Here is a 25,040-nt window from a genome sequence, read left to right as displayed (position 1 = left end):
TGCTTGGACCTTCGGGCTCAGCTCAGGCTCCAGCAGCTTACGGAAATCTATCGAGTAATACAGCTGCCAGTTAGGGCCTTTCTAGTAGCTGATGTGATCACCGTCTTGACTCCTTGCTCCTTTTCACATACCTTTTTTGTTAGAACTGTCACTCATTGAGGTCCTCTTAAAACAGGTGATTATGACCGTTTCCAACCTCCACTGAAGGTCACCTGACACTTGAACCAAGTCCCTTTGTTTTGACTTGATCCTCTTCCACAGCTTTACTTGGGTTGAAAGGATCTTTCCTCACACCAACTGCTTTGTTCAATGCCTGCTCTGTTTGACAGCCTGCTTGGTGGTCGAATTGCCACTCGTCTTAACATTTATGACAATGATAGGGTACTAAAAGCACTGAAAGTCAAACTGACAAACTGGTAATGAGAGGAAAGGAAACGGTGATCTCCTCTGTATGTGATATATGGGTTTGCATAATGGGAGAGTGTTGCACAAGCTAAAAATGTTTTGATCTTTTGTCCTTCCTCACTAACATATACATTTTAGAAGGCAGTTAAGGTACATCTTGAGCCTGTACTTGGGATTACCGGGCTGACGACACCATTTTTCTCAGGCCCTCCCCTGTCTCCAGGGTTGCGACTGGGTCAGTGGATGAGAGCGGTGGGCCTGTACAGCTGCTCTGTCCGAATGAATCATGGCTTGTGGGAGGGACGGTAAAGACGGCCCTCTTCCTCAAGGCTTCATCAGGTTGGGCCTGCCTTTCTTCAAACCCACATTTCTCCAACACAGCCCCAACTCCGACAGCCCAGACCCACATGGCTAAATCCAACGCCAGGTTCAAGGAGACCTTTCAAAGCTTTGGAAGTCTCTCTTTGTTTATGCTACCTTGTGCCCCCCCCCCCCCCCCCCAGAAAAGGATTTGACTTCTAATGTAGCATGGAAATAGTACAAGCTGGAAGGATGCCAGAATCCATGCTCATTCTCACACTACTCCCTTTCTAACAAGACACCAGTTGGAACATTTCCAAGAGATCTGACATTTTGTCAGCCTATACTTAACATAAGGCACGCTGTAGGAAATTGTCAAGAGGTTGACCAACTCTAAACCCAGTGAAGAGGAGTGGAGGAAGGATGTACTAAAGGAGGTAAAAAGGTCATGAGATGAGAAAAGAGGTGCGCTGAAGGAGGAGGAGAAGCAGTGTGGGCGTAATACAGTGCGTTGGAAGGAGAATACCTGATTAGGTCCTGTGTTCGAGTGTTGAAGGAGTCTGTGGCAGAGCTCTTGACCTTGGCATCTGGGGAGGATATCCGTGTGATTTCGCCTTGTCCAGACTCAGAGATAGGAGGCCACAGGGACCCCAGGATGGTAGCAATGGTCTGCAGCAGGCCTGTCGTCAGACCGTCAAAGACTTGTTTGTTCACACTGCGCCCAAAAATAGATTTGTCCTCATCAGGGACACAAATCTGCAAGAATGGATGAAAAAACATTTGGTTTATCAAAGGAAGTCTATCTATGATTGATATATGATCTAATATTAAATGTAATATTTAAATATAATTAATAACCCTATTATTTATGATAAACTGACATTACATCAACAGAGTTTGAGAAATAAACAAAAAGGCCTTTTTTTGGGTTTAGCAAAAGGGTTTTCCCACATTGTTGGCTCAATACAAAGTGTACTCAGTCTATTAGTCACTGACTGTAGACCAAGACATAGTAATTACCCTCCTGTGATTTGCAATAGCCACAATAAATGAATATAGCAGCTGTTTATGACATTTCCTCAGCCACACAAATGACAAAAAAAGCTGGTGTAAACAAGTAAGCATGTTCTATAAATGAGCTATATGCTGACAAGACTGAAGCCCAAATAAAAAAAAAGGTTTAAGACTAACTTCATGTAACACACAAAAAGAGATACAAGTTTAAAATATAGTGCTACTGTGTAACGTGGGGAAAACGTTCTCATTTGCTCTAATGGTCGGGGCGCACGCTGACAGCATAGGTAAATCCACCGACATTCTCCACAAATCTAATTAAAAGGGTACTCATATGGCAGTTCAACCCCCACTGCTTTACTCTATTGCTCGCACACACGCATACCAGGACATAAACATGAATACACACACTGAATCAAGAAATAAAAGAGAAAAACATTGTTGTGCATAATTTTAAAACGTTGTTGTATTACTTTTAATCACAACCAATTAAAACAAAGTGTGCAGGAGCTTGTATAATTTGTTGAGCCAGATTGTTAATCTGCATGTAACACATGGAGAACAGTTAGCCTGTCTCCCATAGTGCTGTTGGATATGTCAGTCAGCAGAGCAGCTGCTGGGATATGTTTTATATAAACTGAACCATACAGGCCAACCTCTCCCTGTGTGCCCTAAGGAAATATGACTGCCTTGGATTGGAACTCACTCACTGGAGAAGGAAGCCCCAGAAGAGTTCATGCATGTACCACAGCCCTGCGCCTGTGCCTTGTCCTGTCTGTGTTGTGAGTGTAGGCGGCCCCAGCGCGCCGCCACCGTTAGATGTTTGGAGTGGGCTGATGTTTACAATCCTCCTTACAGAGTGCTGAAGGATATGGGCTGACATGTCGCCGCAATGCAGCCTGCCTGCGCTCTCACATTCCCTCAGTCGGGAGGCATCAGTGCAGAGGTTGGGAAACAGTTTGTTACTCGCTAGCTTGTGTCCTGTTCTGTCTTTTATTAACACTGTGGCAGGCACAGACACCAGCAAAAAGGGAGGGTTTTTCCAGCGGTCAGAACACGGTATATCAAAAGATAAATGCTAAGAAAGTAGAACGGCTTAATAAAGACGCTAAATGTTTGTGTGGCAAATGATTGACCACACGTTGAATACCATGTATCTAAACTTTATACACATTGAAATATTAATATTTGTATACGCATTGGATTATAAGTGAAATGTTTGGCGATGGCAAATGAGGTCTTGCTATGTCATGTGCTGGGCATGCATGGACTTACTGTTAGCTGATGTAGCAGCAGGTCCATGAGGAACGCTATCTTGTTGCTGAACAGCACATAGGAGCAGTTGAGGGGGCAGCAGGAACATGCCAGGCAGTAGATATTTACAGCAGCGCAGAGGGATCTAACACAGAAAGATGACAAAAGGTTATTGATCACAGTTAAAAAACAAAGATAAACACTAGTACTTGTAAGAAGATGTCTAGCCCTGGGCACTGACAAGACTATCTGCAGTCATCAGGAAGCCAAACACACTCCTGTATTTGTGGTTCCTTAAGGGTGTAGTTTGTCTTCACAAGTCAGAAGCATATCTCACTGACAGCGCGAGTAGGGAAGCTGATTTGAGGAATAAAACACTCATATCAGCTACTTATACAGAGCCTCCCCTCACTACAACCACCTTCAGAGGAGCGGAGCGCAATCTCAGTCCCATCTTGGCTAAGATGATGCAGCGTTTCCGCTGGAGATAAAACTACTCCTCTCAGCAGCTCCTCACAGCAGCCAGGCAGCGAGCAGTGCTGAGGCAGTCAGCATGCCTCTGTATTATGTCTGCTCTAAAACAAGCCCCAGAGAAGATGAATGCTTCAGATAACTGACCGATCCTTCTGCTGTGACTACTACTCCCCCTCGCCCCCATTTCATCAGTTAATATTTTCTGACAACTGTATATTTTAGCCATTGGCGGTATGGCGTGTCCTATCTGCTCACTGGAAGAAAGGAATCTGCCTCTCCAGTGCCTAAAGTAGGCCATGTTTATTTCAAATGGTAAACATTTTGATATCTACCGAAAACTTCACATCTGCTGCGCGTTTTCGGTCAAACCACGCTGGCATAGGAAAGGAAAATAGATTAGGCTGAGGCAGACCCAAGTCTGTCAATAACTTCCTCTCCATTTGCTCGTGGGCGGATCAGTCGTTTTGCTGTATCATTATTGACATTGCAGAGTAAAGCTGTCAGACATGGAATGTGGTGTTAATGTGAGAAGCACTATATTTTGAGTGATCGGATAGTGTCCAAATCTGACATCAAACCCGGCTTCGTCCACCTGAAAACAATAACAGATCAGAGCCCTCTTGCAAATTGTTAATGTCCTATATGGCAGCTTTATTGACAGTAATTTTATTAAAATATAAAGGCGCTGGAAAAAGTTAAGCCATAATGGTTGAGTGCAGTGATTAAGCAAAAGGCAAGGTAACATGAGATGCCAAACTAACTATGCTGTGTGCAGCCATGCTGCATCGAGACTCTAGAGAACATGGGACAAAGTTCAGCTTCTATGAAAATACCAAAACAACTCAACTGCTTTTCTTTAAAAATGTTGTATAATTACATGCTTCACACAGCTTATGAAATGTAAGCTTTGGTAGCTGACATTTACATTCCTCCAAAGAACAGGATTTACTTTAGCAGCTTTAAGTCACTGGCACGGTATTTGGGATCCTTTACCTGTTGATGAAGTAGGGCACAATAGTAGGGATTTCATATGACCCATTATAGATATGACTATATATATAATGATATAATGACATTTCTGCTTTAGAACGACCAGCTATAGTTCATCTTGATCAATGGTAGCAGTTCATGATATACCCATTACAAATGGAGATTTGGTGACAATTGTTTGTTGTAAGTATTTTACAAAGTATACCTGGGAGGCATCATTTATTTTCAAACATCCTGGAATTCTGCCATGCAAGTCCCTTAATGGGTTATGACATAGTTACTTCAAAAAGAAATGAAGAAGCAGCAATCTTCTTTGACCTTCTTGTAAATACTTAGAGAACATGTCGAAACTGGTGAGGCAATGCACTCTTTCTGACTCTTATAAGGTGACAAGGACTACTCATAAGGTTAGGGTTGAATTGGTTACTGTCAAAGATAAACCTTTATGAGTAATAAGTTATATATGATTACAAAATAACAGAGGACAGTAAAGTGTTACACACCAGTGATGTTAGGGGATTTTAATATTTTAATATTTTAATTCAAGGCATGCCTGTATTTAGTCTACAACCTGACAAGCATATACTAATTAAATCACTTGACTTATGTCAAGACGGATCGGCCCTCTGGCTTTACAATCGACTCACTCAACTGCTCATGTAATGGGCAAATTGCTTTGTAACACAGCTAATCAGGCTTGTCTTTGGTCGTCTCTGAACAAATGAGGAGGCTGTCAGAGGCATGTTTGAGTTATGCCCTTACACCAGCTTGTACAATGAACCATCACACTGATCTGTCTTTGGTTTCCTCCCACATAATTGAGCTTGATGAGCATGACACCTGATAGTCCGCCTTCTCTGGGATTCTCACTATCTCAGTCCCCCGTGACAGCTCCGGTCAAAGATTTTGCAGAACCATTTTGTGCCACCCTGTCTCATGTTGCACAAAAAACTTGGTGCCAGTCTATCTGAACAAGAAGCATTCCTTTACCACCAATATAAGGTTCATACGACACAGATTGTCCTTAACATGTTTCAAAATGACCAAAACAACTTTCCATCCAGTGAATAAACTGTTCATGAAATATTTGTTAAAGACAGCCTTGAGAAAGGAGATTGAAATAAAGAAAGAAAGAAAGTGAAATGCATACAATGAATGATGTAATCTGCCCACCCATAATAAACAGTTTAAACCTCAGGCAGCCAGGGAATACCATTCTACCTGTAAAGCTTTTTAGATCTATAGAGAAATGAGGCAAAGAGGTGGAGTGATGGATCTGATCCTGTCTCGCCTCCTGCAGCCCTCTGGGGGCTCTGCCTGGGTGGCCAACAGCCCTACACATGATAAGGTGGAGGTTTGGGAGGAGGAGGGGGGGGGGGGGGGGGGGGGGGGGGGGGGGGGGTGGGTGTGTAACTGACCTCTGAATTTGAACTCCATTTTTGTTTTAATATAACTTAATTTTAGGCTAGACAAAAAGTCTAAAGAAGAAATTGTCCACAATGAATCAAAAAAGTTTCCTTACCTGCCTGAATAACTTTCAAGCATAAATTAAAAGTAAAACCCAAAACAACAAGGTTTCCCTAGCAGAGAGATACACAGTTATGGATTTTGTCCATATTTCAACATAAAGTCAGCTATTATAGTGAATAGCCAGCGCTCAATTCAGTTGACAGCAGCACAACAAGCCTGTAAAAGCCTCTTTATGCTTTTTGTCACGGACTTATCAACCCTGAGATCTGTGCTCCTCAACCTGAGTCTCACATTTCTCGCCCTCTCTGTGCGTTTCCTATGTGCGCAGTCAAGCCTGACTGGAGCAACGCTGAAGAAATCTGACCAACTTCCAGATCAGGTTGAGTCCCAGCCTCTTAAACAGGGTAAATTTGTGTTCAGGGGAAGAAAAAGAATCCTAAGCCAAAATAAAAGGTGAGGAGCAAATCCATTTCCTTGTGCTGTCAAACAATCCCTTCATTCACTGCTATCTAAATGACATTTAATTTGATTCTGCTGTTGATCTCTCCGATACCCTGAGTGCTTCCAAGACATCTACTCTAGCTGTCGGGCCACACTGGCCAGGTATGAAAGGGAAGAAATCTGATGAGCCGTCCCACAGCATCACGCACAGGAGCATGAGTGCGTGCACACACACAAACACACACTCACAAATGGTGGAAAACATCCTGAAATAATACCACAGGTAGCCGGTCTGATTTCACAGGATACACCAGGTCATGTGAGACAGTGGTGGAAATACAAATTGGGTTAACACGCAACGTCCAACAACCTCCTCTGGAGATCACCTGTTCCAGTTACTGTCATAGCTCGGATTTTCTGTTTGGTTAAATCTGTCAACATTTTACCCTCCAAATAATCATAGATAAAATATGCCACTTTTTTTTTTTTTTTTTACTCTAAATAGCATGTTCATACTTAGTCATTTAAAATGTTAAATATGTAAGTCTATTCTCTCCACTTGAGCAACACTATACTTCTGCTGCTGTAATAATTTAAATGTCCCCGTTTTGGGACAAATTAAGGAATTCTGAGCATCCATAATTTCTTTGTTAATTGGCTTTTAAAAGCACAAGTTGTCTACAGACAGATGGAGTCCAGTGCTGAGACCACTTACGAAAAGTACCAACATTTCGCTTAGGAAAACTTAAGGACAGCCACAATTATAACCATCTTAACGATGGGTTTGGGGGGAAACTGATCATATGAAGTTGTTAACATTTTATAAATATATTTCTTCAAACCAAAATACCGGACGTCAAACCAGAATTGGTCCCTTTATTTATTTTGTCTTTACTAGTTCAGGGGTCGGGGTCAAAACAGATCAACTATAGTACAACACTACATATATAAGTATTCATTTATATTTAGTTCACCTTATGAATAGAATATCAATAAAAAAAATGCCAACAATTCACTGGTCTCAGTGTGTCAAATAGTTACTGATTTCCTTAGATGATTTTTTCAATGGCAGTCTTTTGTATATCTTATAGCTTTGGTTGTGCTAACTGTATAAAACAAATCTGTAGGCGTCTCCCTCAGCTCTGGGAACTTAGGGTTGACAACTTTGTTTTACCATCTTCAGATATTTATGAAACAATGACTTGTGAGAGTTATCGACAGATTAATAGTAAATTGCCGCTCATACATAATAAAGGCCATGAGTATGGATTTCAGAGGAACAATCTAATTCACTTTTAAAATGAATATTAAGTCAAATGAGTTTTGCTCACAAAAAATAACTAGATGCAAACTTTTGGGATGTTGTGCGTCTTGTGAGACATCATCGCTCCAGCTGAAGCTAATGATAGTGGCTGCATAAACTCTGATCTAGACATTCCAGTGACCACAGGGTTACACCAGGACATTAGCGGAGCCTCGCAGAGGAATTAGCTCATTAATGTAATGGTAACAATATGGAATCAGCCTCCCCAGGGAGAGATATGGCAGGAGCATCTCCGCAGCTGCCTTTTTTTTGTAAATCACTCAGCTTATCTGGTAGGAGGAGGTGATCAATACAGCAGCATCACTGTAAACAGATAATGTAGCGCACTCTGGGGTGAGCGTCTGCATAGCAGCCCATTAGGCCACACAGCCCTCCAGATGACAGATGGTGATAAGTAGACAGTCGGCCTGCGTCCTTGTGTTGCACCTCGTCACCAGATCCAGACGACACTGACCTGACCGAGGACCACTACAAGGTTGAAGTGTGATCTCTCCTAGTGCTCTTTACAACACTGAACAAAAAAGTCTGAAATTATTTTCGAGTTATGAAATGCTGAAAGGTGAACATGAATCCACGAAAATTAACCAACTATAATGTACATACCAGGTTGTAGCTTACAACTGTACAGTTATATCTACACTATTTATCAATCCTCACTACCAAACATATTGTAAAGAATATACGTTGTCAGGATGAATGTCTCATGGTGCTGGATTGATGTGTTCATCAGGGGCTTATCTCCGGTTCAGTTCTCGGCTCTCAGCTGGAAAAGCTCTCAAGGGTCCAGCAGTATTATCATCATAAGACTAAGGGATAGGGAAGCCGATGAACCATGCATCAGGCTCCTTTCTAAAGAAGCTACTGCATCTAGCTCTTAGGCCTTGAACACCGTAGTGTGTCTGCTGTTTCCTCATAACTCACTCCACAGTTTGCTTGTGTAAGCGTGCATAGGACAGAAAGACGAGTTTAGTCTTCACCTGATGATCCTTCACCACGGCAACATGTCAAAAGAAGTCTTAAAAGCCAAGGAAGTATTGTTACACTTAAGCCAACACGGCGTCATGCACGGATGTGCAAACAAACTCTGCAAACAAACGCTTTGTCCAAAAGACAGTCGCTCCATTTAAGATAATAACATTTCTTCCAAATCAGAAGTCTGCTTGAAATTCCCTCAGATTACAATGATTGAGGAAGAGAGAGTACAACAAAATCAATATACATGTGATGCCCTTTAAAAGCCTTATAAATATAAGAAGCATTTGTCCATTAGCAGAGATTCAGAGACCAGTAAATGCTAATGAATGGGAGTGCAAGGCCATTCGAGTCCATTACAGAGTCCCACTAGTGAGTACAGCAGCCTCTCTGAGGTTATCTACTGGCAGGCTGTGCACACACCAGACCCACAACTCAGAAATACTCTGCACTCTAAATGATAGATGGGACACATGTGCTTTTTGTGTTTCGAGAGAAAAAAGAAGGGACACAAATTGATTACGGAAATGGAAACACTCTCCATTTCTAGAAGGGCAGTGCTGTTACTCATTAATACATTTGAGGATATTTATTGAGATGAAGCAATTATATACAAGGATAAAGTAGGTTAGTTGAGATTAGCTCACTCACTTTGGGCAATTGCAAACACAATGACAAAGAGAGAGAGAAGTGTGTTGTCAGGAGGGTCAGAGAGAGAATACAGTCAAAGAGAAGTCTTTGAGAAGAAGGACTGGAGCAGCTGTTTGAGGCCTGGTGAATGTTTACAGCACCGAGTGGACAGACATTAAACAGTGTGAGTGCTCCTCAGAAACGCAAAAATGAAAATCTACTATTTCCATTTTTATTCTTTCAACATTTCCACCTCAAGTGTGTTTGTACGAAAACAAAGAGAGAAGTAGAACTGTGCTTACAGTTTTGGCAACGATCAAGATCAGTCATAAATAAACAATTCAAGTTTTACTTTTTTTTTTATATAGTTTACTATTCATATAGTTATAAGTACACATATTTGACTTTTTCTTCTTCTGTGTTTTCATAATTTATTTATGTAAATTGTTGATAGTGGCTTTTGATGTATTAAGTGTAATAAAAGATTGCATCAGATCATTGATTTATATTAGAGAACATTATTATTAAGAGGGATATATGTGATGTTATTTTTAGTGGGGCATCATGCAGGTGCTGTTTACCATACATGCAGGCTCACAGGGAATATCTGTCTCCAGCTGTTTTCACCTCGACAATGAACCTACATTTAGACTTTCACTTAGAGAACTCATGGCTAATCTCACGACTGATCCAAACAACAACTGTTTTCAGAAATCAAACTATTCGTATCATGTGCTAAAGAGACAGCTCACCCTGCTGGCTTGAAACAGAAACGTGATTAAGTCATGATATTAAACTGAAGGGCATACAGAGCATGCTTTCCTCTTTTTAAAGTACATCTTTATGGTAGGATGTAAGTATTTGAATGTGGTAACAGTACTCACTTTAGAGGAATACGAGGAACTGCAGTGGGTGTGGAAGCAGCAGTGACGACCTGCAGAATCTGTTCCAGAGCCGACAGGCCGCCGCCTACCTGGAAGGCCACTTGGTCTGCATTGTGCTGTGGAGAGAGAGCGAGAGAGCGAGAGAGAAAGAGCGAGATGGTGAAACAGAGGTACAGTCAGGGAGCGACAAGCCACAGGCTGGGCGGGGGATTACATGGCTCTCATCAGAGAGGGAACCTCTCTTTCTCCTACAGGGGCGAGGGACTGAAATTTGAAACAAAGTGATCCCAAAGGTATTCCTGTTTAATCTCAAAAGTGCACAACCCGACTCCGCCCCACAACAGTCAAGTTTCAGTGAAAGGCAAATGCTCTATAGGCTCTAGTTAGCACCGGGGTGGTCTCTCAACGGATGTCCAAAGACTGCATAAAACTGAGAAAATACCACTTGGCCAAATAAAGAAGGGGGCAAGTGGAGAGCTACACATTTAGGACAACCCCTCTATTAGGATAGGATACAGAAAAACACTAGATTTCAACTTGATAATATGGGATTTAAGAGCTATGTAATCCTGTTCAGAGACTTTTCATGGTTCAACCCTATTCAGGCATGAAATATAAATCATACAAATACTTAGAAGAGGGAAAAGTCAGTCCAGTCTGTAGAATGATGTTCATATGTTAATAGTTAGGTCCTGCTGTCCTGGGATCATAGAGTATTTGGCTGTAAGTCAGATGTTGTTGCACAGTGTCTTATGAATCAACAAGTACAAAGGCGTGTTTGTGCCCGGGTGGACAGGAGGAGCGGAGCTGGAGGCGAGCTGCTGATGGAGGGCCTTCTTCACACAGGGGGCCGTGTTACACTGCAGGTCACTCCTACAGCTAATGAGGTTACAGGCTCGTCAGCGCTGTGACAGCACTAAAATCCAGCCACTTCACAGTGCTTTTGTTCCGCAGATGGGAAGTTGCCAACAAGCCTGAACACATAGAGAGAGAAGCGCTTTACCAAATTACAGATAAGCTCTTCATCTGTCATTCATTCCCGCTGCTGCGGTAACTGCTTCTCGATTCCGGTGTTAGACACACAGAAGAGACACACTGAACAATCATTTAAGGTTGGTGACAACATTTTTTTATCAAACATACCAAAGAACCCATGCCTTCAACTTGATGAGAAATGTCTCAAAGACTAAGCAGTGTTTGTAAAGGACCTAATTATAACTTCCTTTCTGTATGCTGGCTGCTATTTCCATGCCTAATCAATCGGGTCTCAGTCACTGAGCTTGGCTTAACCCCTCTCTTAACCCTCCCATCAACACACCTACCTAAAAGCTTCTAGGCAAAATGAGAAAAGGCAGCTCTTTCATAGCAGCTTATCAAATGGTATTAAAGGGGGTAACTGGGACCTGCCCAGTCCTGGCTGGGTTTCTTGGCTAGTCAGTTCCTTTTCTGCTCTGTTGACAGATGAATCTGTTGTGATGATGGCACAATACAAGTGAAGAGGATTAAGTTCAAACTACCAGACATACTATCTTGAGGTGGTCTATGCATGCAATGGTCCACAGTGAAAAAAGGCACCAGAGTATTGAGGACACACATTTCCCCAAAAACAAGTAAAAGTTTGTTGTGCATAATAAAACAGCTGAGGTTGGCCAATGTTGATCTTCTTGCTGTGAAAAGTAGTTGACTATCCAAGCAGAGGGTACACCACATGAAGTATACAAACCCTACCACACAGTGCAACAGGCATCATGTTTGTATGTAATTACAGTGACAGAGAATGTACACAGTAAGCTACATTTGCATACAAACTTAACAGGATGAAAACAGTGTTTCCACCAGGTTCCACCCACTGTTTTTAAAAGGACACCCCAAAACGTTGGGAACTTGTTTGCAACCAAATTAGATAAGAAGATTAGTTGTCAGTTTCTTCTCTCAGCATTGAGGCTACATACTGTAGCTCTATTAGAAAGGTTGTCACAGGCTCACAGTTAACAACTAAACCAAAGGGGCTTTAGGATGCATAGTTGTTATCAAACTTCAGTAGGGCTAACAACTTTTTTTTAATTCAATCAAGACATGACAAAAACGAAAAGGAAAAGAAAAAAAGTGATCAATAAGTGTGTGTTTAGTATTGTTCAGTGCATATGCAAAGACTCAGAGAGATTGTTTTACTTTTAGAGGGTCACTGCACATATTTTACATGTCAATGCAGGAGTACTACTTAGCCTTTGAAAACAACTGCATAATGTCTTATGTGGTCTGAGAAAAATACTAAAGTGACATACTCAACTGATTTTAACTAGGCTAACCTAGTTCAATTGAATTAAAAGCACATAGATGCAACTCGTATTTTTCCTGTGGGTAAGGCAGCTAACATTTGGTTATTTTCCAAAATGTAACAGATGAGTCCCTATCTGTCAGATCTTGGCTACACCCCAACAGAAGCTATAACAAAACACAGTAACAAGATGAGCAACTAATTTCCCTTAAAGGAAAAAAGAGCCATCACTAAGGGCAGAGCATTAAGACACAAGTGAGAAGGATGGCTCCTGAATTATACAACAGGGGGAATCTTATTCAATTATTGTCCAGGGTGATCATTGTTACCCCAGCTGATGGGAGGCCCGAAGCAGCTGGTAGTTCCTGCAACAATGTCCGCAGAGCAGCCAGACTGCACTCTGTAGTCTCCTCCCATCAGACACTTTAATTAAAGCAGAGAGGAGGGCACAGCCTCAGCCCTGCCCCACCAACAGATGGACAACAACTGGCAGAGTTCATTAAGGTCTCACTGCAACTTCAAATCAGGAGTTCACTCCTTCACAACTAAAAAAACCTAACAATGATTACCCTCTACTAACACGAATTTCATCATTGTGCATACAGCTTTATAGGAAAGCTTAAGAGAGGTAAACAAAGCTCCGGGGGCTGAGTCCACTGTAAACCACAACAAGGCTGCTGCAGTAAACATTTTAAGGTTGAATATAAACTTGTGTGTTTACAAGACATAATGTCATATAATTTTGTGTGCGTGCAGGGCAAACATGGAAATGAATGATTCCACAAATTGTGTTTATTCTGTAAAATGAACAAAGATTAATCAAAGGCCTGTGTGGTACAGAATCAAACCTCCCACAGAAACCACACACTGCCGCTAGTTGTAAGTTATACACCAAGAAGCTTAGAAGTATTTCACTCCCCATTTGTCTTGTGGTGAGGAAAACAAACATGAGGTTATTGAGGAACAAAAGAAAGCCTACAATAAGAAAATACAATAACATTAAGAGCTAAAGACTTTGAGCTGATTTCCATTAATGTAAAGGTTAATTTTTTTTATTTAATCATCTCATTAATCAAAATAGGCAGCATCAAAGACGGTGATATTGAGGTTGGAAAACATTGAGGACAAAATGAACAATTGATTGATTCATTAAATATTTAATTATTCATTAGATCAATAATCTTGTCAAAGAAAATGTCCAAAATAATGACAGATGTCAGTTAAAGAAGCTAAAAGGAACATTGACACTACCTCTTTTAAATAAATATATATACATGTTGTTAAATATTATGCTAAATAAAGCAAGTAAATTTAGTAGCAAATACACAAGTTCTATATTAAAAATGTTTGTTAGTTCTACTTAATGAAGGGCTTCAGTATTTAAAATAAAACTAATTTGACAAGATGAGAAATAAAAGAATCATGTCTGCTGTACATAACTTTGATTTTTTTTTTTACAGCGATTAGTATCCATACAAGTTTAAGGTTTTGTAAGAACTGATTTTACTTTTACTAACCGATACAAACTTTTAAAAGGTTTGTTGGTCAATTTCTAACACATAAGACAAACATATGTTATTATTATTCACAGACAGCGACATCTGTTTTTATAACCTCGGTTTTCAGAAAACAATGAGTACTGTACAACACAGTACCATTTTTATTAAATTCTTGCAGAAGAATATTTCGCGTATGATGTTGGAAAACTGAACAGCTTAGTGCTCAATGTTGCCGTCTTTGACAATTTTCTGACACTGTTGATCTGGGCTGTATCTGTCAGTCTGCTGGAGGCCCAGGCAGGAAACCTTGTTATCCTGCCACGCTGCCCTTAGCCTTCCCCCCATGTCCCCTGATAAAACTCCCAGAAGTCCCCCTGGTTGGCCCAACCACGCTCTGACAGCTGGCAAATGAAAAAGTTAAGTCTTTAGCGCTCAGAGCACGGTGCTCCTGACAGTTCCTTACCTGTCATACATGTTGCCCTTTCCTGGACAGGCTTTAACTGAAAGCAGCGGTAAACACTTGGGCAATATATAAATACAAGTGCTCAATAATAAGGAAAGAAAAGAGCAGCACATCAGGAAAATTGATATCCTCGATCACCCAGAGTAGAGAAAAGAATCAGGTTTGACACAAAATAAACCATTAGAGGCCACAGAGGGAGAGACACATCGGGGTCAGAGACGTAGCCTAGAAAGCACGGGAGGAGTGAGGGGGTCCAAACAGCAGTGCAGGAGGGGGAGTGTCGGGTGTTGTCTAAGGAATTAGCAGAGAAAGTGGAGACTGAATCAGATATGGGGGAGAAAAACAAATCTCTAGGTGAGTCAATGACATGAGAGATGCTTGTTAGGTCAAATAATCTAAACGGTCCCGACTTGATGTGACTCAGGGGCCAGACAGCCATGCTGACGGAGACCCTATTTATTTGACTTTTTCCAGGGATTAGAGAGGGAAGTGCTCCCCAGGCTGTCTCATTGGCCAATCACATTTTTCCACTTAGCTTTGGGTGAGTTTTTCAGTAAGAAGCTGTTGAAGCAGAACTTGACAAAACAGTTTAAACATGTGCTTTTTAATCGAGGGGAAAGACAAAGCAAAAAGAGCTGCCTCCTTCCCAGCGACACCACTGTTGAATAGAGCACATCTACTGTGGCCCACTGACCTCTGACCTCCCACTGGGAGTATGTGGAGCTGAGGGGAGGAGCTCTCGTGTAGTGACAGCTTGTGAGCTACTCACATCACACCGGTCTCCTCCTCTCTCCTTACAGGACGCTCTGCCACCCACCACAGCCACCTCTTTCTTTGCCTCTCAGGGGAAATTCGGTAATAGCCTCTCCAGCCGCCCCCCTCGTCACTGATGGGACACCATAATCTCTGTATCCTCACGCCCAGAGGCATGCACAGTGGGATGTTATGATGGTTCGAACCACAACTCGGCGGGAGATTTATGCCTCATTACAGGAAGTGGGGCTGTATATTCTCCTCATCATAAACATGGTGGCAGGTGTTTTAATTCCTCCTCTCAGTCTCAAATTGATGTGAGTTTTACTGTAAAAAAACCTGTCATGCAACAAAACCCATGGGACAGATGTTTCAAATCAAGTGTAGTTTAAAATGTCTGCCATCATATCTGACAATGTTATACACTGTATTATTCAGCTGTAAAGAACGGAAAAGAGAAAAGCCAAACCTCTGAAGAAATGTCAAATGTGCTTGCCTCAAAGTCATGTGCATCCATGGCATTTCATCTGGAAATCCAATTTACTATTGTCTAAACATCTGAGTCGAGCCAGCCACATAGACACGAGACAATGCTTGTTCTCGTGCCGGGGATCTCCTCTATTGGATCCATGTGCACAATGAAAACACAGTTAATCTGGTCTTCATTACCCAATAACCAAAGGCAAGTTGGTTCAGAGTAAGTGATACGCTACATTGGGAGGGTGAGACACAGAGAGACACAGCCAAACAAAACTCATCACCGAGACATGCCAAAGGGCTGGCATGACCTGTGCACGGCTGCAGACTGCTCAGTCCGCAGACGTGCAACAGACATGACGCACCAAAGCAAATGTGAAGTGGTAACAGGCAACTTGGAAACAATGCGATAGACATTCACCGTAAAGAAAATAAAAGGTAGTAGATGCATAATACAGTTTTGCTGATTAAACCAATTCCTTTTCAAATAATCAATACACCGATAAATGATACAAATGATTAAGTCCTTACGTTTGCTGGGTCTACGTGATGCATTTGTTGCTCTACCTGTTTCTCTAAGATGCGAGAGATTTCTCCCAGCGTTCGGTCCAGACCGGACACTTTGTTGTTGGCCCACTGGCCGCTGTCCTGGCCCTGCAGCTGCTTCAAGAGGTCCTTCACCAGGCGCTGCAACCTGAACACACAACAGCCACAAGTTTGTTATAAATCCATTTACTAAAACCAGTTCTGTATCCATGCTTCAATGCTTCTTCAGCCATCTTTGATCCACAACAGAAGAGCTGAAACTATTAGCTAGTTAAATGATTAGTCAATCAACAGAAAAATACAATTTGGATTATCAATTCATTGATTTAAATCATTTTTAGGAAACATTACAATAAAGCTCAGTTTCAACTTCTCTGATGATAAGACTGCTGCTTTTCTTTGTTTTTTAATGAGTAAACTTAATCTATTTGTCATTTGGACTGAATATCACTGAAAAGGGTAAATCAAAAAACCAATGTGGATATTTTGTTAAGAAATAAATGTTTTAAAATAAACATGATTGAGCCTCTAATGTTTAAATATTGACCAGCTGTCTCTTACAGTACATTTAGGTTTTTACTGGTCATCCCAAAACCACAGTCTACAGATTGTCATCTTTGGTAAATTATGATTGTTATACAGTTAAATAAGAAATAAACAAGTTTAATTTTAAATAGTATTATTCATGCGTTTTGGAAAATTGTTAAACGTTTAACAAATTCGATTCTCAGAATCTTCTTTAAAAAGATGAAGATTAATCAATTGTGAAAATAGTTAATTGTAGCAGCAACCTACACAAAAGATTTGTCAGAGTAAAATAAAATAATTTGAAAGGTATACACTCACTTGGCCTTGTATGGGGAGTCGGGTACTTGCGTCTTAACCTCCATTGTCGTCTCGAATTCCTTCGCCCTGCAGAGGGAGGAGTCAGAAAAAGTCTTTGAATACCAGGGAAGAAATGCTTGGCCTGGCAGTAAAGAACACAACAGATGAAAGTGTGAAAAGGGAGAGAAAAAGTTCAAACTAAGTCTGTTTATTTGGCCTGTCAGCCACTCACCAAGTAACTGGGCTTAAAATAATCAGACACCGGCTCAGTAGGGACAAGTGTTTTGCTGCCATCGACTCATATTATGAAGACTTCATTCTACCTTTAAAATCCGCCTTCCTTTGAGTCGTTTTTAACAAGGGAGGCTCAAGTTCTTCGCCTAACTCATTGTCAAATAAACAGTAATGGGGGTTACAAGCATGCAACCCGTGTTTTGAATGTGTGACCTACTAAAAGGTCATGGTCATTAGGGGACTGGTATCTCTGTGGCATTACTCCAACAGTCTGAGAAACTTAAACTGTGTGTGTGTGTGTGTGTGTGTGTGTGTGTGTGTGTGTGTGTGTGTGTGTGTGTGTGTGTGTGTGTGTGTGTGTGTGTGTGTGTGTGTGTGTGTGTGTGTGTGTGTGTGTGTGTGTGTGTGTGTGTGTGTGTGTGTGTGTGTGTGTGTGTGTGTGTGTGTGTGTGTGTGTGTGTGTGTGTGTGTGCGTGTGTGTGTGTGCGCGTGTGGGAAATTGGCTTGGGGATTCTATCCGTCACTCTGGTTTTCCCAGACATGATAAGTAACTATTGATCAGAGTTAGATTGAGCGCCTTCCGGTTACCCATCTCTACACTGATAGTATCAAACACTTCCTGGAAGACGACAGGTGGATTTGTCCCCAGCAGTCCCAAAGCCTTATCCACTTTTCACAATCTCTTGTATTCAAGGGCAGACATCTAGAGCCAACTGATAACTCAACTCACATCAAGTTACAAAAAAAAGGTTGAATTAGGGGTGGGCGATATTGAAAAATATATTATCACGATATTTTTTCATGTCGGTTATTATGGTTATTTTTCAAGTTACTTAACAGTACAAGCACCTACAAGGTAACAGAAACTAAATCAAAAAGGAGTAACAGACCAAAATAGCATTTCAAGCTGGTTTTATTTCTGAAATGAATCCCTGCATGAAGTTCTTATTATGGGAAATACGAAAACGTCTTTAAAAACTACAACTCCCAGTAGAGACGTGCCATAGATAGAGAACATGTTGCAAAACACAATAGCCAGCATGTGTAGTTCTGGGGACGGGGTGGGGGAGGGGGGGACGCTGGTGGACCCGTTCAAATCCAGTTTTGGACAGTCTGCCGTGGTTCCATCCCATTTCAAGTGCTGTTTGACGCTCGGGGTAACCCTCAGAGCACACTCTCCAATCACAGAGCTTGAGGACTATCACAGGGTTTGTCAAACAGAGCACATGGTGTAGTCCAAACGATAGCTGGGGATTCTGGGTAGTGTAGTGTCTTCTTCCATCCTTTACTCCGAAAAAATATTTGTTTCTCCGAATCGAAGGGGAAAAATACAAAAGCATTGCACACAATTTAAACCATGTTGTGTAATTAACAAGGATAATCTGGTGCTTTTTAGTCGATGAGTAGTGCAGATATCACTGTAAAATAAATCGACAGTAAGAGGAATACTTACTTCCGGGTGTACAATTCTCCGTTATCCAATGAGAATGGACGCTCACATTGCCTTTAAGGGCAGCCGACACAAACGAATGCCGTGCTTCAATGAGCGTCAAATCCCGCCGCAGATGGGAATACATTGCAATCAGTTGAAAGCTATTTGCGTCCCTTTATGAAGCTGAAGGAGCCTAGGAGCGTAACAATAACACGCCACGGACACTGACCAAACGTCGCTCCTGGACGATTATGGAGTGAGAGTGTGTTGGCCAACCCTAACCCTAGCCGGACAGGGGATCGTGTCCGTCTCTGTGGCTTCAGGCTTGATCGCCGTTCAAATGACAGTTTTAATGATCTCAATGGGAATGGTTAGCGTTTCATATGCACGCAAATAAAATAAAATATAAGCCAACAGAATCAACCAAGACAATAAATGAAGTGCAATACTGTCTGAATCCTGACTAGACAGCTTTAGAGCATGTCTTTCACATCAGTTTATTTTTTTTCCAAGTTTTTTTTTTCCAAGTTTTTTTTTTTTCCAAGTTTTTTTTTTATCACGATAGATACGATATCTCTGAAAAAGCATATCGTGGAGACCTAATATCGTCACGACGATATATATCGTCATATCGCCCACCCCTAGGTTGAATTGCTATGCAGCGCCAATGTTCTAGTGCTCAGACAGATTTAAGTTATACTGTAGAAGTTGTTTTCATGATGTTAATCGGTTATTTATTATCTGTAGAAATGTAACTCTTGTAAAGACTAAATTAAATAAAAGGAAGGTAACATTTAAACAATCAATCTACGAAATCAGCCAGATAACTATTCAAATAGAAAATTGTAAAAATGACAGTCTCAATGCATTACACGTCAATGTCAATAGACCAAGTTAAAAGCAAGAATAATAACAGTCATTCTAGACAGTCATTTTTCGTGTCCTGAGACTAGGATAAATGGGTAGCAGGGACTTGTGCTTTCAGAAGGGCCTGAACTATATCCGCCCTGTTTGTCATTCTAATATAACAATATTAATCTCTGACAGGTTTATACCCAACCAGGTTAAATGGGGAGCAATTGCAGAACAATTCATTATTGTCATAAGCAGCCCTTGTTAAATGGGCCTCTGGCAATAAATATCTGTGATGAGCAAAGAGAGAAAGCTCAAATCTGTAATGCAATACCAGAAGCATTTTAACATAACAAATCTCAACCCCTGATACCCAGGACGACTACATGTGTTTAGTAAAAAGGAGCCAGGCATAAGTTCAAAGGTAACAAAGGAGAGTAGAGAATCAACAAAAACTTTAAATATACTTTACTACAATAACTCAATGTACTTAAACTCCATTTATTTGTACGTGCTCTGATGTAAATTACTACAATAACTCAATGTACTTAAACCCCATTTATTTGTATGTGCATTGATGTCAATTCATTTACAAGCAAGACCTTTCCCCTTAATCTAGGGCAGCAGACAGTCAAATAAATTAGAGCTAGCTTACCACCTCATACTGTATACCATACGCCATACAGGAGTGTCTTTGTATATACACCACCACCTGAGGTCCACACACAACAACACACTGGCCACTCTGTTCCCTGCTGAGTGAACCACGAGCAGCCAGCTCCAGACCAGCAGCCCGTAACGGAGCATAAGTGGAGCTTTCCAAATTCAGAACCCATCCTGACACTTACGGACAGACAACTTACATGAATTTTTAATAGCATTTTCTCCTTCCCAAAACACTTATTAGAGGTTAGCCAAACTGCAAAAACAAACATGCGGGTTAAAATGTGTGTTCACTGCTTTATGGCAGAGCAGGGCTGCCATGTTGGCCTGCTGAAAAGCCCAGTGAGAGGCACTCACGTTTTACGGACGCCATACGGTGTTCCAATAAAACGGTTTGTTTCCACCCGGTGGTGAAGCGGTTCACCTTTATGTTTACTGGGGCTCTGTGTAATTTATGACCCCTGAAAGCCCTGCTGCCTTTGAGTGCTAGTCTCAGCAGAGCTGGTGCAGGAGTGATGGTGAACAGAGACAGATCATGTTGTCACTTTCTCAGTACCTCTGAGCCGCACAAAGCCAAAAACAGCAGCACTGAGAATAAAGAAATGTAGCAGAACGTTTCAGACTATTCCAGCCTCTTTTGAAACTCTTCTTTTTTTTTTTTTATAAGAAAAAGCACAATAATGTATTATCTTTAGAAATCTCAGTCAGGTCAAATCCACAGGTCATTAATAACACGAGGTTTGAGGCTCTATTAGGATCATTAGGTCGGTTTACACAGGAGGACAATGACCTGAAGAAATGTACTCCAGACTTAACTTGGCAATAGAGATCCACCTAAAATGGTCTCCTAGACAGGTCTGCTCACTAACTAAGCTCTCTTACTCGTTTTTTTATCTACGTGTTCTTTACAATTGATAAAACAAAACAATACAAGTGAATTAAATGTTTGCAGAGGATATACACAACTGACGCTATTACTATTATAAGAGTGTATGGGTCAGATGAGATGTTAAAAAACCCCACTATTATCTGAATAATAAACCACCAAATATAAGAGACTAGACTATGTGATAAGTTAGCAAGTGTTATTATTATTATAATAAACACGATCTTAAAGCTGTAATATTGTACGGTAACCTCAATTTATAAATCAAAATTGCCATTTAAAAGTTCCTAAATCCATGAATAGAACTTTTAAATAGCCCAAAAAATATAATTATCATAAAACACAAATGTTATTAGGCTAGCAATTAAAAAGCTATTTGGCTTTTCTGGACCCTTATTGTGTACACATATTTATTTATTTGTTTAAGGTATTTTGCAATGGAAAGGGTATAGATGATCATTTAAGATAAAAAAAATTATACAGTAGTTGATCGCTGTATAAACTAGATTACTTATGTCCAGCCATTAAGACCCCATTATCAACACACCCTCCATTATATTGTTAATGGACTGCACTTAAATTGCACTGAGGGACAAAGCTGCTTTACAATGCCTCTCATTCACCGAGTGCACACACACTCACACAGAACATACTGGACTTGCCGATGAGGCGCAATTTTGGGTTGAGTGCCTTGCTCAGGGACATTTAGCCATGTGGACAGAAAGGGGCCAGGGATCCAACACTAACCCTGTGATGAATGGACTACCTTCTGAACCTCACCATTAAGGTTTTCTGCAGTTTAAGATGTTTGCAATGCGATTGTCACATCATAACACATATGGCTTGTATGAAATTCAAAAATATTGCTTCATTATTCATAGGCTACTGTCGGCTATACGCATATTTGTTGTTAATGTTTAAATGATGTTAAGGATATCTCTGCCACTGACTGAGTCTGATGGAGACCATTTCATTTGTTTTGGTAAGCAACATTCCTGTCTGTTTTATTCTCATCCTGTTTGTAGTAGAATGGTGATAATAATCTGCATCAATAACACCTACAGAACGTATTGTCAACGTTGTGTCTCTTACCACTCCTCTCCCTCCCTGTTGTGACAGCCAGTTAAATAGATTGAGCTCAGGTCCAGGTTCTGACACACAGCAGCTCTGACTCCTATTTGTTGATTACTATTGATTTTCTTTGATACTTCATTTAAAAATCAATAGCTCAGAAGAAGAAAAATAGGCATGTCTCATACATACTTTAACATACATCCTGTACAGCGAGGAAGCCTTCAGATTTGGCAATGGCATGGCAGCAATTTGGAGGAAAGCTCTTTACAGGTGAAAGCCGGGGTCTGCGGATCGATTTGCAGTTTTGCTCCCCAATCACAGAAAGTGGTCATAAATTAAGCTCATCAGTGTTACCTTGTGGACAGCCAGGATGCACATAACATCTGCTTTCCATCTCCTTGTCACTCATAAAAAAAGTCCGGGCACAGTTTTGTCCTCTGTGCCTCTGAGAGGATGAAGAGGAGAAGAAACCGAGCGAGTGCAAGGCTGACAGACAAAAAGAAAAGGAGAGAGGAAAAGGATGCATTACCTGGAGTTCATCCTGGCGCGGAGCTTCTTTGCTTTCTTCCGTGCCTTCTGCCTCTCTTCTCCATCCTTCATGTTCTCAGAAGACACAGTGCTGTCCGTCACTATATCCACAACGTATTTCTTCAGGGAAAGATGCTCCTAGAGTAGACACATTCAATACATCAAAGACATTACTGGCAGGTGTTTGCACAATAGCTTAAAAAGGACATCTAAAACAAACAACGTCTGTTTTTGGTATTAAAACAAGCCCATTAATCAGTGGTGAAAAGTAAGTAAGTACTTAAGGACAGTTTTAAAAAGGTGACCTTGAGCACTTCCATTTCCTACGTCAGTACATTTCAGAGGGAAATATCATTTTTTTACTGATTCTATTGATATTCTACAGCTATTGATGAACCTACACAGGATACAAAATAGGTTAAATTGGCTTTGCCTGGTTGGCTACAACATTAACATGCCACTTATAAATAAATACATCTGTAATAATATTCCAAAGCAACTTAAACTCAACTCTTGACACAATTATTGTAAAGAAAATAGAAGAATGGCAGATGGTAAAAGTGAGACTTGATTGCCTTATCATCAAGAGTTGTGTGTATTGTACACCTCAAGTTATTCTTCTTTTTTATAGTCAATTTATTGAACATGTCAGAAACTAAACATACAATAATAATATATATATATCATTTTCTTTCTTGTTTTTTCTCACTCATAATGATAATTATAACTAAGTACAAAAAAAAAAAAAGAATAATAATAATAATAATAATTCTCAAATAGTCTCCGTCATGTTCAACAGGGGCAAGAAGAAGCTTAAAGAAAACGTTTCTGGTCCTATCCCCTCTAGCATACATTTTCCTTATAAATAAAAGATTAGGTCATCGTCATCAGCGATTTGTTTTTCTTGTTAATTTGTTTGTTTTTTTACAAAACAATCAGAAAGAAATTACTTTTACAATTACAAGAAATAAATAATAATTCTAATAATGTTGTGGAAATACAACAGCAAATGTACTACTTTTTAAATGTCTGTAGTTAGAATTTATAAACCTCAGATGTGGATGTGTGAATGTATTTTTGACATTGAGCTCGACACTTCTCAATAACACCATTGTATCCTGTAATAACCTCTGATGCTCGACAGTCTTTTGAAGCACCTCGCCCATGGACATGCTAAACGGCCGGAGGTGTAGCCTCCTGTCTGTCCCTGTCAGATGACGCTGATATTTCCACCAAGAGACAGGGGGATGTAACCTAATTTGAACAACATGATGCATGTGCTCGAAACCAATTATCCAATTATGCTGTCATCCAGCACCCCAGAGGAAAGGACGGCCTCACAGAGAAAAGGGTTTCCATTCAGACGATATGGTTGAGATAAACTGCGTGGGCTGCCTTACCCGTTGGCAAGTTTTGTCAGAGTACCTGAAAGGGTTTCTGACTTTGGAAATGCAGGTGTGTTAGGTGGGCGAAAGTGAATTATTAGTGCCCCAAAACTACCGACTAAAATGTTTCTTTAACATTATTACTTTACTACCCTAAAAAACTGTTTTATAAATGAGAGTCGCACAGTTGTGGTAATTATACAGATTGGATAATCTGGGTTTTTTGTTTTTCAATGATTTGAAGTGGGCCAAAAAGTTGATGTCAACAGATTAGGTGTTGTTTGAAATGTGCTCTTAAATCTGATTGTCCCACAAAAACAAGTTCTAATGATGCAAATGAGCGAAATCTACGTGTTGAACTCTTAACAAACCATTTAAACTATATTTTCTTTGAAATTGAAGTTTTTTGGTTGTGTTCTTAGTAATTGCCATTCAATATTTTAGAGAAATATATTAGATTTGAAAAGACAACTTTCTCAGAAAGTGTTATGCTGATCAAGCTGTTAATTTACGAGTTGTCTCAGATACTAAAAGTAACAAGAGTAAAAAGTATAATGAAGATGCTGATAGAAGCCTGGAATATATGTGTGTGTGTGTGTGTATGTGTATGTGTATGTGTGTGTGTGTGTGTGTGTGTGTGTGTGTGTGTGTGTGTGTGTGTGTGTGTGTGTGTGTGTGTGTGTGTGTGTGTGCACCTCTGCCCCCGACTCCATGACACCACAGGTCACTCATGACCGTAGCTGTCCCTCTCTTGGGAGGCAGCTGCTCAGTAATCTCTCTGAGAGGCTATCCAGTGATAGAGCCACACACTTAGTGGAATTGTTTCAACACAACCAAAACATCTTTGCAAAATCACACTGGTTACATAAAAGGCTACCTGAAATATTAAAAGTGGTATAAGGCTGATGTACAGACTATGAAAGCCAATTAATACATAATGATTATATCCCATTTCCTGTTGCTAGAAGTCTGAATAACTAATATACT

General features: G+C 40.6%; 1 protein-coding gene across 4 annotated transcripts in view; it reads right to left on the bottom strand.

Moving 5' to 3' along the window:
* The window catches only part of scaper (S-phase cyclin A-associated protein in the ER), a 65,645-nt gene that overhangs the window by 12,249 nt on the left and 28,356 nt on the right, over nt 1-25,040 (bottom strand). For all 4 annotated transcript variants that reach the window (XM_034084462.2, XM_034084464.2, XM_071203507.1 and 1 more), the window contains 6 exons: nt 22,670-22,806; nt 17,021-17,086; nt 16,196-16,322; nt 10,159-10,274; nt 2,995-3,118; nt 1,232-1,461 (listed from right to left, as the gene is read on the bottom strand). In XM_034084462.2, the coding sequence (XP_033940353.1) occupies nt 1,232-1,461; nt 2,995-3,118; nt 10,159-10,274; nt 16,196-16,322; nt 17,021-17,086; nt 22,670-22,806 (800 nt within the window). The remainder of the gene's footprint in view (nt 1-1,231; nt 1,462-2,994; nt 3,119-10,158; nt 10,275-16,195; nt 16,323-17,020; nt 17,087-22,669; nt 22,807-25,040) is intronic.

The sequence above is a fragment of the Pseudochaenichthys georgianus genome, chromosome 6, assembly GCF_902827115.2.
Source record: "Pseudochaenichthys georgianus chromosome 6, fPseGeo1.2, whole genome shotgun sequence".
In the NCBI taxonomy this organism is placed as follows: domain Eukaryota; kingdom Metazoa; phylum Chordata; class Actinopteri; order Perciformes; family Channichthyidae; genus Pseudochaenichthys; species Pseudochaenichthys georgianus.
The sequence above is the reverse complement of the archived record's forward strand: the minus strand, read 5'-3'. Positions and strand labels throughout refer to the sequence as shown.